General features: G+C 36.0%; 1 protein-coding gene across 1 annotated transcript in view; it reads left to right on the forward strand.

Moving 5' to 3' along the window:
- The window catches only part of SMURF2 (SMAD specific E3 ubiquitin protein ligase 2), a 75,909-nt gene that overhangs the window by 57,482 nt on the left and 3,904 nt on the right, over window positions 1-14,523 (forward strand). Inside the window, exons 13-18 of the mRNA XM_058171288.1 lie at window positions 2,177-2,291; window positions 2,906-3,084; window positions 3,782-3,919; window positions 4,152-4,272; window positions 5,440-5,641; window positions 6,740-6,815. Coding sequence (XP_058027271.1) covers window positions 2,177-2,291; window positions 2,906-3,084; window positions 3,782-3,919; window positions 4,152-4,272; window positions 5,440-5,641; window positions 6,740-6,815 — 831 coding nt within the window. The remainder of the gene's footprint in view (window positions 1-2,176; window positions 2,292-2,905; window positions 3,085-3,781; window positions 3,920-4,151; window positions 4,273-5,439; window positions 5,642-6,739; window positions 6,816-14,523) is intronic.

Below are 14,523 nucleotides of genomic sequence, written 5' to 3' on the forward strand. Positions count from 1 at the left end.
CAACTTTGATTTTGGCCAAGATTGTTTAAGAGCTGGTAAGTTTCTCTAATGTGCTTGTATCTACAGTAATTATAAAAATTTTAGAGTAATTATTACACTGAAATATTTAGATTTATAAAATATTTAGTGTAAAATTATTTACACTAATAAGGCTCCACCTTGTGGTAATGTTTCATAATGCAAAGAAGCTTACCCAACCTTGCCTGATTTTGTTTGAAATCGTACTGTTTTAAATACTAGGTATGATGTAGTCCATTATAGGTAAATTCTGGAGTGGGAAAATGGGGAAACAAATGAAACAACACAAAGAAAAATGGTAGTGGAGGAAAATGGATTCAAAGAGAGAATAATTTTGGAGACCAACAGCTACAGTTCCAACTATTGCCTTTCCTAGTTTCTTGAACAATTCTCTCTTGTACAACTAAAGAAGTGAGGAATAGCTACCCAGGGGTGGTTCTTAATCTTCTGTATTTGCACTGTGCATAGATATCAATGGGTACTTTATGAGCCTCTTACTCAGGAGGAGCATATCCTCTTTCCTTCCATTCAAATTTAATCCACAGCTTTCTTTAGTAACATTTTTTAAAATTATATTTTAAAAGTAGAATGGGATGCTTCTAAGTAATGTTTGGCAGTTGTCTTCCTATTCATTTTGGCATGAACAAACCTATCGGCAATGAGATTAAGTGATTCAGAGCCAGAAAAGTAGATCTCTGAAGGGCTGTGAATTTTAATTGGTGGTGGGAGGGGGCTTCCGTTAATTACCAAGGAAAACAAATTTATTTAGCACTTCAAAATGTAAACTTTTAATGTAATAACAAGTGATAGCATATTTCAGCATATTTTAGCATGCTGAGGCTGAGTTGAATCATATGCCGTGAGACTATCATAATCAGAATTACATTTCCAGTGAGCAGAAGCAGTAAAAAAATGTTTCATGGTAATTTAAATTCCTGAGACATACTTGTATGTTTTGTGCCCTTAAATTAAACCTGTATTTTAAATCTAAAAAAAGTAAATACCAACAGTTCTAATTGGATTAATGATTTGTTTTCTTTTACTTTCCTTTTTGCACATACAATTTTAAATAGAAAAAAATTGCTCAATTTAGCTAAAAAGCTTTTTCTTTTTCGAATAAATACAATGTACTTTACGTGTTTGTCTCATTTTCTTAAATATGAAATAATAAAATACAGCTTGGATCCTAGAATATAAGTATGTAATTTCTACCAATGTCTGAAATGGTGTAGGGTTTCCTGCCTGGGCAGGGGGTTGGACTAGAAGATCTCCAAGGTCCCTTCCAACTCTGTTATTATGTTATGTTTTCTTCCCTGTATACTTCCTTACTTTACAGAATGTGGAAATACAGCTAGTTCTCGACTTACAGCCAGTCGTTTAATACCATTCAAAGTTATAAAGGCACTAAAAAAAGTGATTTATGATAATTTTTACATGACGATTGCAGCGTGGTCACATGATTGAAATTCAGACGCTTGGCAATTGGCATTTATTTATGGTAGTTGCAATATCCCAGGGTCCTGGGATCAGCTTTTGTGTCCTTCTGACAAGCAGAGTCAATGGGGAAGCCAGGTTTGCTTAACAACCATGTTACAACAACAGCAGTGATTCACTTAACAAGTGGCAAAAAAAAGTCGTAAAATGGGGCAAAACTCACTTAACAACTGTCTTGCTTAACAACAGAAATGCTGAGCTTAATTCTGGTCATAACTCAAGGACTACCTGTATAAAATGCTAGGCAAGGAACTAAAGCTGCTTCTCTCTTTCCTTGCCATCATAACCCTGCATAGTCTTTATCCCATCTCTTTCTTCCAAAATTTCATTTTTTGCCCCACTTCCTTCCAAAATTTGACTTTAATAGATTTCTTGAAATATCTTGAATAGATTCCAAACACTTGTTGGCAGCTGTTTTGCCAGGATTTTGCAAGCAATATATCCATAGCGTGTATAGTAGCTAAATTGTGCCTTGGCACAAATGGAATATGAAATAATGAAAACTCAGGCAAGGCAGCAAGATGCCAAATTCAGACATCATAAAGTGTTGGCCTTAGGGCACAATAATGAATAATTGCTGTTTCATCTTTGGGTCATATTATCACCTTTTGCCTAAGGCTTCATTGAAAGTTGTTGTTTTTTGTAATGTTTGTGTTTCCTTCAGGGAATGGCTGTATTTGCTATCCCATGAAATGCTGAATCCATATTATGGCCTCTTCCAGTATTCCCGTGATGACATCTATACTTTACAGATAAATCCAGATTCTGCTGTTAACCCGGTATGACAAAATACTTGTAAGGCTTAGGCTGTATTTGACCAACAGGTTTAAATAAATGTGAGCCATTATATTTTTTTAAAAAATGGATGGGCACAAATCTGCTAAAAAGTTTATGTTGTAAGAAATCATTAGGCTAAGTATAAGGAAATTATATTCTGTGGGGGCGCAGTGGTTATAATGCAATACTGCAGGATATTTCTGCTGACTGCCAGCCGGCTGCAATTTGGTTCGAATCTCCTCAGGCTCAAGGCTGAGGCTGACTCAGCCTTCCATCCTTCCAAGGTTGGTAAAATGAGGACCCAGATTGTTGGGGACAATATGCTGGTTCCGTAGACCGCTTAGAGAGGACTGTAAAGCACTGTGAAGCTGTATTTAAGTCCTAAGTGCTATTGCTATTATCTAATCATAAGATTAGCTAGAAAATGAGTTTTTGAATAAAAATAATTTATATACAGTCAGATGTTTCTTTATTGGTGGACGTAAAACAAATGCTTTTATTACTCTTTACTTATCTTGTGATATTTGATAAAACCTGCTGTACAGTATAATATGCTTAGAACTTGTGCTAGAAGAATCTGATTTGATCCTGATTACATATGTTCTCTCAATTCCAGGAACATTTATCCTACTTCCATTTTGTTGGTCGAATCATGGGAATGGCTGTGTTTCATGGACATTATATTGACGGGGGCTTTACGTTGCCTTTTTATAAACAGCTGCTAGGAAAGCCAATTACATTGGACGACATGGAATTAGTTGACCCAGATCTTCACAACAGCTTAGTATGGATACTGTATGTACTTATCCCTTTAAAATTATACTGTTTCTGGAATGGGGTATATACTGGTCATTTTTATTTAGTGGCTGTTTTGTTCAACTAATTTTAAATTAGGATTATTTAAATTCTTTAAAATATCCATTCCTTGCCTCTTAAAGGTTATTATTTCTTTAGAGATGATCTATGGGAAAAAATACATGTTTAAGGATTTATTAAAAGATGCATTTTAAACTTTTCTTAAATTCATTGTTCCAAAATTTTTCTCACATACTTGAATTTACTACATACCCTAACCCTCCATTAATTCAGTAGTTTCCACACATTATGAGTGTATTGACACTAGAAATGAACCTACCACATGTCAGAAATTCACCATCCCTTTGCCTCTTAAACTAAAAATAGGAGAAACTGTTCAGCAATTGTCATTTTAGCTTTGTAAACTTTTGAGAGCCACATGGGGAGACTGATAGGTTTGGAAAGTCTAATCTTTGAATGGAAAGGTTCTTCATATTTCAGAATGTTTTAGAATTCCATTTATTCTTTTATGAGAAAAGTTTAGTGAAGAAGAGGGGGAAAATACACCACCTATTTAGATTGATACCATAGAGAGAGCTCTATGGAAGTAAATATTTGTTATTATTTTGTTTGAGTCTAAAAATGTACAGTACAAGTAGACATTTACGTTTTAATTATTTTTCTGTGTTTTTTTCAGGGAGAATGATATTACGGGAGTCTTAGACCATACATTTTGTGTGGAGCACAATGCATATGGTGAAATCATACAGCACGAACTTAAACCCAATGGCAAAAGCATTCCTGTCACAGAAGAGAGTAAAAAAGAATATGTCAGGTATTTTAAAAGTTTATTTGTTAGTGGTGTTCTGTCCAAAGAGAATTGTTACATGTATAAATTAATAAGGTGCATTTAACATCTAAATGTTTTGTATTCATTTATTTTACAATATTTTTATTGCCTTCCCCCTGTGCCTTAGAACAGTTTTTTCAGGTAACAGAATCTGCACTTTGTGGACAGAAAAAAACAACACCACAACCGTGATAATTGTGACTTGGTTTTTTTACAGGTTGTATGTAAACTGGCGATTTTTAAGAGGAATTGAAGCTCAGTTCCTTGCTCTGCAGAAGGGTTTTAATGAAGTAATTCCACAGCATCTGCTGAAGACATTTGATGAGAAGGAACTAGAGGTTAGTATGTTAATTATCAATGTTTTTCTTCTGTATGGGATGTGTGTGTGAGAGGGCAGGTGGGAAGTTTCCCTCCTTTTTGATGCATTTGCAGCAAAAATCATGCAGACACATAGAATATGTAGATGCTCAGATAAACCCAAGAGAGGCTTAAAGTTGTGCTTTGTAAATCTGGCCAGTAATTGGAGATGAAGATGAGCTGCTCATATTGTCACCTGAGATGTTTGTAGAAGTCCTTTTCTTCCCCATTATAAACCAGATTTACTGAGTATGAAAAGATGGAGAAGTCTGTAACATTCTCCCCTTTACGAGCTTCATCATTCTTGTTCTGTTCTGTTTCTGCTAGGCTAGACTTTCTTTTCTTCTCACTCCAAAAACAAAAGTTCCAGATCTGCCTCTTGCTAGAAGCAGGGCAGTTGGAAAAAGAATGCCAACATTCCTTCCAACTCCAAACTCTTCTGGCTTGAATAAAATGTATTGATTTTTGCTTAAATTTAAACGAAATCACATCAGATTGAATGTTTGTTTTTGCCCATCTTACTTTGGAGCAGGATTCTCCAACCTTGGTCCCTTTAAGACTTGTGGACTTCAACTCCCAGAGTTCCTTAGCCAGCTTTGGGAGTTGAAGTCCACAAGCCTTAAAAGGGACCAAGGTTGGAGACCCCTGCTTTGGAGTATGGTCCCCAGCAGGGACCCTCAAAAGTATGTGAGACCTTCAGTCTGGAAAACATCATAGGATTACTGAGCTAAACAGTAAGGGCTCCTTGCAACTTCTGAATCAAGTCATACATAGAAAAAGAATTTTGATCACCGGTTCCTACATAATGTCCCATATATTCTACTTCTTGGTACAGTTGATCTTACTTATGAGACTTGTCAAATATAAAAAAAATATGTGCTTTTTGTTAGTTTTATCATTCAGTTTTTATGATGTCCACTTGCCAAGCAAATTCTGGTTGATTGTTAAGATTGGACCACTTCAGTTTGGGGTGGGGGGGAAATGCTTTCAGTCATCAAATCTGAAACTGATTATTATTTCATAATGGGCTTAAGGCACTTACCATTAAAAGTTAAACAGTATCTTCGTTCCCTGTCCCTGAGGTCTAGTAGCTTCTGATTTTATACGTAGTTCATGCCATTGATCTTTGCGTGTGCAATTTTCAACAGCTCATCATTTGTGGCCTTGGGAAAATAGATGTTAACGACTGGAAGGCCAACACAAGGTTAAAACATTGCACCCCAGATAGCAACATTGTCAAGTGGTTCTGGAAAGCTGTGGAGCTCTTTGATGAAGAGAGGAGGGCTCGATTACTACAGTTTGTGACCGGATCATCCAGAGTGCCTCTTCAGGGTTTCAAAGCATTACAAGGTAAAATCAATTATCTCTCTAGCTCTCTCGAGCCCAGTTTACTGCCACAAATATTATCCTTTCCAAAGTAGTGTTTCATATCATGTATTTCAAAACAGATTTTTGATTAAATACTGAACTAAAACATGTTGCAGCTGGGTACAGGTTTAATTGTATTTGAAGGGGCCATGGCTATTTAAGCCCTATTCTTTTCAGTAAGCAAACCTGCATGCAATCCAATTTCATTTAATTTATCAATTTGATTCATCCAAATATTGGCATTATTCTGTGCATCTAGTTTGATCGTAGTTGTCTGAGTAGTAATTCCCATTATTTTGCAGAGTATCAAACTCTCACCTCAGATTTTCTTTATTTTCATGGGCAGAGTGGGACTCACATCCTGCATGCTATGGCACACAGCTTGTAACTTGAATTTTATAAGCATTTTGGTGTTAGTTACTAGTTCATGAAGGACATACCTTTAGGCACAGTGTATGCTTCTGGAGTTGTTTTTACACATTAATTGAAATATAACTTTGATTTGCATAATTAGTGCTAGCCCAAGTGTACAGCGTAAAATTTTTGAATGACCTTAATGCAGTATATTTAGGGAAGAAAGAACTTTCTCAATAAGATATACTGACATGTGCTTGCTCACATGCACATCTTTCCTTGTACAGTATAACAGTGTTTGCTTCATGGGCCTGTAGTATGTTCTTTGATTAATGCCATGTAATACAGGTAGTCCTCAACCTACAATCATTCATTTAGTTACAGTTCAGAGTTGCAAAGCTAGTGAAAGTGACTTCTTACCATTTTTCACACTACCGTTGCAGCATCCCCATGGTCATGTGATCAAAATTCAGATGCTTGGCAACTGGGATATATTTATGACAGTTGCACTATCCCAGGCTCATGTGATCTCCATTTGTAACCTTCCCATCTAACTTTCGACAAGCAAAGTCAATGGAAGAAGCTGGATTCACTTAATGATCATGATATTCTAGGCAAAACTCACTTAACAACTGCCTTACTTAACAATGGAAATTTTGGTCTCAATTGTGGTTGTAAGTTGAGGTTTGCCTATATTGAACAGTATTGTCTTTGATGCAATTCCAGGTGCTGCTGGCCCAAGGCTATTTACCATTCACCAGATTGATGCCAGCACAAATAATCTGCCAAAAGCTCATACTTGGTAAGTCAGGAGTTATATTCTCTGTTAGCCTTTTTCTTTATTGAAGTTATGCAACTAATTAGAGATATGGTTGTTAATGCTTTAGCTCCAAAACCATGATTAATCTAATTTAATATATGTGCCCTTTACAGAAATCATTAATAAAAGAATTTAACAACTGCAATGATTCACTTAACAAATGTGGGGCAAAAGTTGTAAAAATATGGGGCAAAAGTCACTTAACTAATTTCTCACTTAACATTAATTTTGGGCTCAGTTGTGGTCGTAAGTTGAGGACTATCTGTATCAATGCAATCTGTGTGTCACATTGTTGTGGTAAGCAATTTTTCAGCCATGTTTGTAAATTCATAAAGCACTACCTTATTTTTAAAATATTTTTGAAAATTGATTAGCTTTTAGGTAAACTAATCCTCCAGGATTAATTAGGTAAGGTAAAGTCCTCCTCCAGTTTATAAAATACAGTTGTCTGATGCTCTTGGTTTAAGTAATCTCATGCACCTGGCTGTCAAGATTCAAACCATGAAAAGTGTCAACAAACACTATCTACATGCATAAGAGAATCCAAATATTTTACCACTTGTTTAGATAACTTACATAGTTTACTCATTTTAAGCCACTTGAATCACAATTAAGTGGTTCTTTGTGAGAACATTAATGTGTGAGCTGAGAATAAAACTGTACAGATCATGGAATTTGCATCAGTGAATTGCCAGATCACATTTTACAAACTTTGGTGCAGTGATACAAATTGATTACTTATTGGATGAGTATTTCTTTAATGTCATTCCAGTGTTTCATTTTGGAGGACAAAATAGGCAAGCAATTTTGCCAATTACCTGTATCTGTCCATGTTTACATTCAGAATGGCTAATATCATGTGAGGGAAATCCAAAGAGTAGATGTATAGGTGGAACTCTTGACACTCAATCCAGGTGTACCTATTGGAAATAAACTCTTATCATTTATGTGGTGGCTTATCCCAAAAGTTCCAGATGATTGTTCTGTTTTTTGTATTTTATTTCGATCCTGGGATTGTATATAATGTCGCTTCCTCATCATCAGCTCTATGATTTATATATAAAGATTATGCACCACTACCCAACTTTGTTTGGATCCTTCTCTGGTGGGGACCCTGCCCACTATGTAAGCCACAGAGTTAGGAGCAGCACCTATCCCTCTGGTCTTCACCATCCTTTAATACCTTTAAATCCTTTAATTTTCTTTCTTTCAACTTCCTTCAGCTCTTCCTCAAAATCCTTGGAAAGGTGCATATCAATGCACTCTTGACCTTTTTTCACAATCCTTACCCTTAAGGCCACATTTCACAAGCCACTAAAGAAACCAACTCCCCACTCTTAGATGGGTTATTAATTTTATTTTTTCCACTAAATTCATACAGTAAATTCACATAATATATTTATAAAACTGACATTTAGAACACCTGGTACAAGTAGTTCTTGTTTATCAACTGTCTTAACAACCATTACAAGAGTTGAAAAAACCCCCAGTTCTGTGACCAATCCTTGCATTTACGGCTGTTGCCGTGTCCTGCAGTCACGATTGCTATTTGGGAGATTCACAACCACTTTTCAGCAAACAGAATTAATGGAGAATGCAGATGTGAAATCACAAGCCATTGTCATGTGATACCTTACTTTAAGGGGCTTGTGATTTGCTTAACAGCCGAAAAAGAAATAATATCATAAGTATGGCATGTTATATGATTTTTCATGTAGCAATTTTTAATGTAGGATCCAATCTGGATCGGTCACTGGGACCAGAGGTTCAGTTATCCAAGCTTTTGGACTCATGCTGGAATCCATCCTCAGGGAACTTTTCTCTAGCAAATTTTTCCTGTACTTTAGCAACTGAGTTGCTGGTCCCAGTTATAACTGATAAGCAAGGACCATGTTTACAACGTACTATTTGTTTGCCAGTCCTCATCCTTATGATTCCAGATTTATTGAGGAAAGCAAGTTGGCAAAATCAACTATTGTACTCTCAATTTCTTGCCACATTAAGAATCTTTTAGAGAGGGAAATTTTTATTTTATTTAGTCTTGGCTCCACTATTCACTATTCAGTGAAGAACAAAGTCTGTGTTTCCATACTGCTGTGCAAGAATTCTGTGAGGAAGGGAGGGCTTAGAGTGAGTGACTGGACCAAAGTGAATCTCTGTGGTTGAGAGTGGGCTCAACCTCATGAACCTCAGTCTCCCCACTAATCCGTTACAATTTAACCACACTGTCACTAGGCTATAAATCAGGGGTCCCCAATCCCTGGTCCATGGACGGGCACCGGTCTGTGGCATGTCAGAAACCAGGCTGCATAAACAAGCAAAGCCCCACCCGTGGGATGCAGGCAGCACACAAAACCATACCCCCTATGGTCCACAGAAAAACCTCCCACAGATTTTCTTGTTGTTGATTCGGAGCATAAACTCCTATTAATAATACCTTCTTTCCCTCCAACAAAAGTTCAATAGCAATGTATCTTCCTTGCTTATCCACCTCAATTAATTTTGCTGATATATCCTTTTTTATATATATAACTAAACCATTTTTTTTTCCAAAGAGGAGGCAACAAAATGTACCCCCAGTTTTGAGTTTATCAAATATTTCTGGTCTAAAGATCTAATATGTGTTTCTTGTAAACAGGTAATGTCATTTTTAAATTGTTTCAAATAATGAAATACTTTCCTTCTCTTCTGCGGTGAATTCAGGCCATTAACATTCCAAGATAATAGTTTAATTGCCATTATCGGCCAAAGGAAACTTTTGGAACACCAGCCGCAGATCACATTTTACTTTAGGCCTTGCTCCTCCCACTGTTTCCGTTGTAGTAGTTGCCAGTTGTTGTTGTGCCTTCATCTCTTGTTCCTTGCATTTAGCAGCAGCTCTTGTCAGCCTTTGTTCTTTTGAATCTAAACCCGTCGTAGGTATTTCCAATACTTGTAATAAATCTTCTTCCATCACAATCTGTTCTTGTACCTGCTTCACTTCTCTTTCCTTCACTTCAACCTCCCTGCTTCTAGCTTCCAATGGGGGAAGACTTCCAACTTTTAATACCTCAACATAAAATTCTCTTGCTTTTCCAACTGTATTGAGACGATGTACTTTCCCTGCATAGTATACTATTATACCAGTTGGAATATCCCATCTATATTCAATCTGACGTTTTTTAAGTTCATTCACCAGGAAGGCAAATTCCTTCCTAGCCCTCAACATTTTTGGTGGAATTTCCTTTAATATCAAAATATCTTGACCAGCAATCTGAATCTTCTCCCCCTTATATGAAGCTTGCAAAATCTGATTTCTCACTGTTCTGTTTGTAAAATAAATAACAACATCCCTTGGCAACTTTTTTTGCCTTGCTATCCAAGAATTCACACGATATATTTTATCAATTTGATAAGCCACATCTGCTGGACGAGCTGCTAATATCTCAGCAAATACTTCAGAAAAAATTTCCTTAAATTCTCTTCCTTATTTTCTTTCAAACCTCGGATTCTAAGAGCAAATTCCATATTTCTATATTGTATCAAAACTATTTCATCCTCTGTTTTTTCCATTTTACTTTGAAATTCATCCATTTTATTTTCTAATTTTAAATTATGTTGCTTAATTTCTGCAACCTCCTCTTCTAATAAAATCACATTCGTTGCCAAACTTTGTACTGCCATTACAAATCCTTCTTTAACTTCTTTATTTCCCACTTGAATTTCTGATATCTGCTCTTTCATTTCAGACATCTCATCAGTTATTACTTTAAATTTTTCTTCTATAAAGCCTTTTAAGTTCTCTTGTAACGCCTCTAAATTCAATGTTCTAGTCTCTGCTGTATGAGCTGGAGAGGCACCAGCTGATAAAGTTCCAGAGCTCTTTGTTACAGTAGACTTTAATTGTTTGGCTGCCATCTTCTATAAAATTATTTATTTATTTATTTCCAACTTAATATTCACTTTAAATCTTCTTAACTTCTAAAAAACACAGTCTTTTAAAGCAATATTTAAAAATCTCCCTAGATTCTATCAGCAGGCAGCAAAGAGTTAAAGAGTTAAAGCAGCAAGTAACATGCAAATTACCAACTGCAGACAAACGCTGAAAGTATCACTTTCGCTTTCCACTCGTTAACTTGTTAACAATTCGCCTCCATTTTCTTGCTGTTTTCAAGCTTGTTACAAAGTATCGGGGAATCGGCTTGGCTACTTGCATAAAGTTCTCCCACTTTCGTTCTGTCCGGTATAATCCTTTTTTTTTTTTTTTTTTTTTTTTTTATTCAAAAAGTTTTACAAAATTTTTTTTCCCCCTTTCCCCCCCTCCTCCCCCCTCCCTTCGCAACCCCTCCCCGACTTCCCGGAACGAGCACAAGGTATAGTTAAAAGTAAAACAAACATATGCTAAAAAGTTTTCGTCCCAACTTAGTTATACCCCTACAATCATCAATTCCTAACTTCCCCCAAAAGCAATCAAAAATAATACATCATAATCATTCAAAAACAGTCTGATAACTCTTAGTCTGATATCTACGTTGAACATAGTCAATCCATTTTTTCCATTCCTTTAAGTATCTTTCTTGCGTATTGTCTTTCAAAAAGGCTGATATCTTCGCCATCTCAGCCAAATTGGCAACTTTCAATATCCATTCTTGTATTGTTGGTACTTCTTGGCCGTGCTCCTCCCACCGCTTCTGTAGCAAAATCCTGAACTTTACTTTGGGTTTGTTGCTCCTTTTCTTTACGCTTAAGGGCTCCCCTCGTCAGTCTTTGTTCTTGTGGTTGTTCCTCTGATGGTAACATCACTGGAATCGCCTCAGCTTCCACACCCATTTGAGTCTCTTGAATTCTTTTTTCTATTATTTCTATTTCAAATTTCAGCACTGTAGAAAGAAAATCTTTGGCCTTAAGCACTGTGTCAATACGATATCTTCTTCCCTGATAATACACTGTCAAGCCAACTGGAACCTCCCATCTAAATTGAATCTGGTATTTCTTAAGTTCTTGTGTAAAAAATGTAAAGTCTTTTCTATCCCTTAACATCTTGGGAGGGATCTCTTTCAAAACCTTCAACTCCTGTTCCCCTATTTTCAAGTTTTTCTGAAATGCAACTTGCAAAATTTGATTCCTCACTGTTCTTTTCAAAAAATAAACCACGATGTCTCTAGGAAGTTTCTTTTGCCTAGCAATCCACGAATTAACTCTATAAATTTTGTCAATTTGATAAGCAACCTCTTGTGGATCAATTTCAATAAATTCAGCCAGAGCTTCTGATAAAATTTTTTTTAAATCTTCCCCTTTGTCTTCATTCAAACCTCTAATTCTCAGAGCTCCTTCCATCATTCTATACTGCATCACCACCACTTGATCTTCATTTTTATCCAATTTGATTTGCATTCCCCCCATTCTATTTTCTATTTGTTGATTTGACTGAGCAATTTCTTGCACCTCCTCCTCCACCACCTCCAGTCTTTTTGCCAAACCTTGAAAAGCCATTAAGATATCTTCTCTTATTTTTTTATTATTCTCTTTTATTTCTTCTCTTATTTTATCATTATTATCCATAATCTCCTTAAACCTTTCTTCAGACACTTTCCCTTGCTCTTTAATCAGATCTTCTAAAGCTGGTTCAGAACCCCTTCTGCCCCCAGTCTTAGGTGGTTTAGTAGCCATTTCAGTTTTAAAATTCACAAAATATAAGTCTAGAAACTTCTTCTCCCTTTAAGTATAGGAGAGCTCAGTTCACTTCATTAAAATCCACACATAACATTTCTTATCTTCTTAGTTGCACAGACTGTTTAAAATTCCATTCGTCATTTTCACTCCCGTTCAGGCGCCATCTTAGAGTCAATTAGAACAAAGAAAAAAAAAAATTTCTCTTTTTTAGAAAGTAGAAGTCAGGAAATCAAAAATACTTGCAATCCAATAATCGTCCGCTTGCACTCATTCCGTCTGCTTAAAGAGATCCATAAAGATAAGACAATTAGCAGAGATGGACACCTTCTTCTTTTCCTGCTTTTGCAGAGACGCACTGAAGTCGGAGATGGCAGAAATATTTATGGGACCCCTCGACCCTTCGAAGCTCTGCTTAATTAAAACAAAGCCTCTGGGGAGGTCTACCAACATTCCTGCGCTCTTATCTTTTCTCTTTCATCCAGAGAAAAAGATTAAAGCCGGCTTTTCCTGGCTTTACGATGTTCAGTGCGGAGCCCCTTTAATTAGGGCTCAGCGAAGGGGTGGAGCCACCCGGAAGTCTCGGTATAATCCTTTATTGTCCAAAATAAGTCTCGGTGTTTGGTCGTGGTGATTGGTTCCGCCAAAGCAGAAGAATCCTTGGATCTGGAGCACTTCGGGTTACTGGAGGGAACTTAACCCTTCAAACCCCTTTTTTTTCTCAGGGGCTTTAGGGAAATTCAACCTCTGCCCTCAGCTCACCACCTTCTCCTTCTCCCGAAGAGGGGGTTTTCCGAACCGCTGGACAGCAGATTTAAGCTGTCCTAGCGATTCCACATAATCCAGAGGTTGGTGATCATAAAGATCACCGCCATCACCTACGGTGCCAAACCGGAAGTCTCATTTCTCAAGTTTTTACATAAAAGAATAGTGTTTTGGGATTATAAATCATATATATTAATGGGTGATTGGAATGGTGTGTTGGATACTCAAAAAGATAAAAAAAGTTTAAGGAAGATGTCAAGTAGGGCGAAATTACCAAAGTTTTTTTTTGAAATAATGGAGGACTTGGAATTAAGAGATATTTGGAGAGAACATAATACAGAAGAGAGGGATTTTACCTTCTTTTCTGACAGGCATCAATCATTTTCGAGGATTGATTTTATTTTGATTTCTAATGATTTGTATTCTAGAGTGAAGAAGACTAAGATTTGTTCAAGAACTCTATCTGATCATAGTCCGGTTTGGATTGAAATTGATCGGGAAAAGGAGGCTAGGAGATCATGGAGGTTGAATGAGAATTTGTTTAAATATGAACAAAACGTAAATGAATGTAAAAAGCAAATGAAGGAATTTTTTATTATGAATATGAAAAAAGAAACATCTATAGAGATGATTTGGGACGCTAGCAAGGCCTATATGAGAGGAAATCTTATACAAATGAATATTAAATACAAAAATAAATTGCAGAAAAGAAAAGGAATTGGAAGAGGAAATTAAAAGAAAGAACAGTTATTGATAAATAGCCCAGGAAATAGTAAAATAAAAGAATCAATAAATATATTAAGAGGTCAGTTTAACATGTTGATGGCAGATCAAGTAGCAATTAATTTACAATATGTAAAACATGATACGTTTAATAATGCCAATAAGCCAGGAAGATGGCTTGCCTATTTAATAAGGAAAAAACAGAAAATCACGAATGATTGATAAAATAGAATATAGGGTAAGGAAGTTTATCAAAAGAATTTGATTAAAAAAGCATTTCTAGAGTATTATAGTAAGTTGTATACTAGGGATATGATTGATGATATAGAGATAGAAAGATATTTACAACAACAAAATATTTGTGAGCTTACAGAAAATCAAAGAGAAGAACTGAATCAATTAATTACTTCAGAGGAAATTTTGTTAGCAATTACAACTTAAAATTGGTAAAGCACCAGGTACAGATGGTTTAACAGCTGTTTATTATAAAATTTACAAAATGAGATGGTTGAACCACTTAAAGAGTTATTTAATAAAATTCAAATGGGAGGAG

Source organism: Ahaetulla prasina, chromosome 2 (assembly GCF_028640845.1).
Source record: "Ahaetulla prasina isolate Xishuangbanna chromosome 2, ASM2864084v1, whole genome shotgun sequence".
NCBI classification, from domain to species: domain Eukaryota; kingdom Metazoa; phylum Chordata; class Lepidosauria; order Squamata; family Colubridae; genus Ahaetulla; species Ahaetulla prasina.